Consider the following 4002-nt stretch of genomic DNA (forward strand, 5'->3'; position numbering starts at 1 on the left):
CCCCCCTTGAACTTCCTTTTTACCTATCTATTAACACCTTGAAGTGCCAAGTGGCATAGAGAAGTTTCAACTCTTGTATGGTGCACGAGAGCAAAGAAAGAAATATAATAAGAAGAAACTATATTGACTATTTGTTTTCGAAACGACTTAATGGCATTGGTAACAATATTTGTTCCAACTGTGTATCTTTTTTTCTTGCTTTTTCCTGTTTACTTCTCTCATTTATTTATTTTCTTTGTTTAGAATGTTGGATCTGATCCAATGAAATAGAACCAGATCCAAGCTTTTCAGAGATATGATGGGGGAAAATGGATTCCATACACTGCTTTAGTTAAACAAACAATTTATTAGTAAAATGCCGCATGTTTAAAAAGTCCACGTGGTTAGAGTGTGAAAAAAAAGAAGGAAGTTCAAAGCTGTAATATAAGTTCCTCATAATTTAGGCGAATAAGTTGGAAATAGAGCCAAGTGCTACACTGATATCCAAAAACAAATTATCAGTTAATTTATATATATATATATATATGCTTGTTCAAAGTTCGTTCAGAAGAGAAGTATTTCCATATGTTTACAATCAAGTGGATCTAATCAACTTATTCTTGTGGTTGTCTGGTAGATTTTCTAGCCCAAACTGACAATAATATCGTCCGATAGACACACTGCCTTAAAATTATGTAGGTACAGGCATATACACTCATATAGTTAGTTGCAACAATTCCCTTTACTTTGACAAACTTACCAATAGTATCCTCAAGCAAGGTGTTAACACAGACTTGTGTTTCAAAGGAGGAATCAACACTACTGGTAACCGTTGAGCAAACCACGGTATTGTGAGTAGATAAATACAGTATTGCTCCGCAGCACTCTGAACTTCTAGCAAGTCATTTTTATCATCTGCAACTAGATTCACGACATGAAATGGCCGTAATGCTAAAGTAATTGCACTTGCAGTTATCAGTAACTTCTCATCTGTCTGAGAAGACAAAGTCACCTGAACAGAACTAGGAGCCTCAAGTTTACAAATGTACCTCCTTACAGAATTGTATAGTCCACTTTTAATACTTCCCATGAACTGAACTAAATCCCTAACAGCCATTAATGCACCCTGTATATTGGTATTGCTGATGCATTTCCAACCTTTCACATCAGTCAGAATTACTGCCAAGCGCATTGCTAATGATGCAAGTAGCACATCGTTACTCTTGTGACAAGAATTATCATATTCTGTTAAAATAAATAAGCAAATGGTAATCAACTTCTTTGCCTGATAATTCCAAACTTTTCTCTCTTCCGCGGTTCCAGTAGCCATTGAGCAAAAGTTTTCATTGGGATCTAAAACAGAAAGAAGTAGACAGAAAAAGTCAATGTACGCTATAACATGAACTTAACTGACAAATAGCAGTGGACAAATGCCAGATCATGCAAGGGGTAGGATTTTAAAAATAAGGATTTATAGCTGATATTTGTGCTTATGGTTCAAAAAAATAGGGAAACGAATTGTTTTCTTTCATCTTTTTATAGTATGTAAGTGAGCAAAAGGTAAACAATCATTATCCCATAACCAGCCATCGAATTGGTTGAGAGTGTGTATGGCACACAATTTAGCATCCTGATGAATCGTAATCTAGAAAGAAACGCTCAACATCATTGCAGAGTATTTCAGATAGAGTCTTTATTATTTAACGTTTTATCTTTGATAAGGTTCTTTGTTATTATATGCTTCTAGAAGACAATGATTCTTCTTTCTTTCTGTTTTTTCTATTTCACTAATAACCCAATGAAACTGAGAGCAGAACATCCACCAACTCAATGAATATAACTTTTTCGAAATTTCTAAAGGACTGGATTAAAGCACTAGTCAGGTGAAGCTTAGAAATATATGGACATCATTCTGACAAATAAGAGTTATTCTATAACCATATTCCATATGAACTCATAAAATGTAGAAGGAGATATCAAGACATGGGATACTTTTCTTGCCAAGACTCACAAAACACAATTGTTATAGTAAGACAATCATGACTACATAATTTGCATAGAAACTTAAGTACTTGAAATATATAAGAATAGCATACTTGTTGAGTTTATGCTCTCCAGGATAACTCCAAAGCAACTCCTGATGCAATCTTTTTCTCTGGGTTGAATTCTTGGATATCGCGCCAACAAGAATGTAGTAAAGAAAATAAAAGGCCTCAGAACTTGGCTGGATATAGACGATTTCTTTAGAGGAGAAAGATGACTTTTTATCAACGATTCCCACTGCTGCTGAAACTCAAGGGCTATACGTTTTTTAACATGATAACGATGCCAAGCTCTCTGCACATATTTTAAGAAGCCGCATTCATAGTTGGCAAGCACAGTTGAAGATGAGATCAAAACATTTTTTTCTAACAAGGCTTTCAGAATGTTACTGGTTTATATAAAAACTTCAAACAACAAAAGGATCATAATGAAAGAAAGCACAACACTAGTTCTACTGTATTATACAAAAGTGAACTCAACAAATAAAAAATTTACAATGTGTATGCATATCAATGAATGATAAACCTTCAAACCACAGAACCACAAAAGATTTATCATGTTTGCCATAAGAAAGAGATTACAGATTCCGAGTATCTATTTGAGGTCTTTTCATTTTTAGGTAACTTATTTTTTTCATTAATCACCCGACTCAAAATCACAAAGCAAGCTAATTACCACAATTAGCTTAGTCTCACTGCTAATAACTCCCTATCCAAATGCTACCTACCATCAACCTCACCAAACTAAATTACTAAACAGAATTCATGACTGCAAAACATCCTTTGCACCCTTTGGTGCTCTAACATCACAAGCATAAGCAATATTCCTAGTTAATCTAAAGTCATCCACAGCCGTCATTTGAGGTTTTAAGGTGCTTTTGACATAGTAATTTTACTATTGTGACAACGAAAAGCCATTAAGTTTAGCTTATAATTATATGATCATCTCCAACCTATTCGAGGTTTTGAGGTACTTTTGACACAGTAATTTAACTATTGTTACAATGAATATCCACCAAGTTTAGCTTATAATTAAATGATCATCTCCAACTTATTCGAGGTTTTATGTTGCTTCTGACACAGTAATTTTAACTATTGAGACAATGAAAAAGCCACTAACTTCAGCTTATAATTATATGATCATCTCCAACTTTTCAAAACATGTCGTGAGCACATAACAAGCTAAAATAAAGTCATACTTCACGATCAAATCAAACAGTATCTCACGGCCATTATTAAGCTAATAAAATCCTGATTCACTACCTGAATTAACCGCGCAGCAGCTGTAGCTCGCCGAGTAAAATTCCTCAACGCTCTCTCTTGTGAAACTTTTTCCAAAAGCACATCCCTCGAAATCTCCTTCGCACTTGATCCTCGCAACGAAACCTGATCCAAAAGGATAAACAAAAATTCAACAAATTACTCGAATTGAAAAATCATGCAAACAACAAAAAAAAAACGATCAATTTGATCAAATTTGCTGAAAATGATAACAATTAACAACAACAATGATGATGATTATGCATATATAGAAGAACCTGGTTCTTTCGAGGTTCGCTCATGGCGGATTAACAGAAGAAGAAAAAATGACTTTTTGATGCAAAGCGTGAAATGAATTGAGATTTGAGAATATGGGGGTAGAACAATTGGTTGAGCGGGTTTGATTATTGACCCGACTCTTAACAGAAAATGCAATATCCTTTTCGGGTCATTTTGGGGCGATTTAACTAATTTTACGAGATACGTAATATCTCTTTCGAGTAATAAATAATAAATAATTTTATCCGTAAACGATAAAAAGGATGGAAATTACCTGGTGTTTAATCTCTAATCGGAATTGATTTATGACCTCGTAACAAATATTTTTTTTCTTTTTTTCTTTATGTTTAACTGATAAAATCAATTAATAAATAAAATAATAATTTTATTATATTACTTTTAAGAATGCGGTAATAAGACATGGAATTAGTGCACTATAGGC

The 4002-nt window shown here is 33.7% G+C and overlaps 1 protein-coding gene across 2 annotated transcripts in view; it reads right to left on the reverse strand.

The window, feature by feature from the left end:
* The window catches only part of LOC107031605 (E3 ubiquitin-protein ligase UPL7), a 13389-nt gene extending 9697 nt beyond the window's left edge, over positions 1-3692 (reverse strand). For both annotated transcript variants that reach the window (XR_001458258.2, XM_015233031.2), the window contains exons 1-4: positions 3560-3692; positions 3285-3407; positions 2076-2316; positions 740-1332 (exon numbers count right to left, since the gene is read on the reverse strand). Coding sequence is in view for 1 of the 2 variants with exons in the window: in XM_015233031.2 (XP_015088517.1) it covers positions 740-1332; positions 2076-2316; positions 3285-3407; positions 3560-3583 (981 nt within the window). In the remaining variant the exon portion in view is untranslated. The remainder of the gene's footprint in view (positions 1-739; positions 1333-2075; positions 2317-3284; positions 3408-3559) is intronic.
* Between the last annotated feature and the right edge of the window lie 310 nt (positions 3693-4002).

Source organism: Solanum pennellii, chromosome 9 (assembly GCF_001406875.1).
Source record: "Solanum pennellii chromosome 9, SPENNV200".
Lineage (NCBI taxonomy): Eukaryota > Viridiplantae > Streptophyta > Magnoliopsida > Solanales > Solanaceae > Solanum > Solanum pennellii.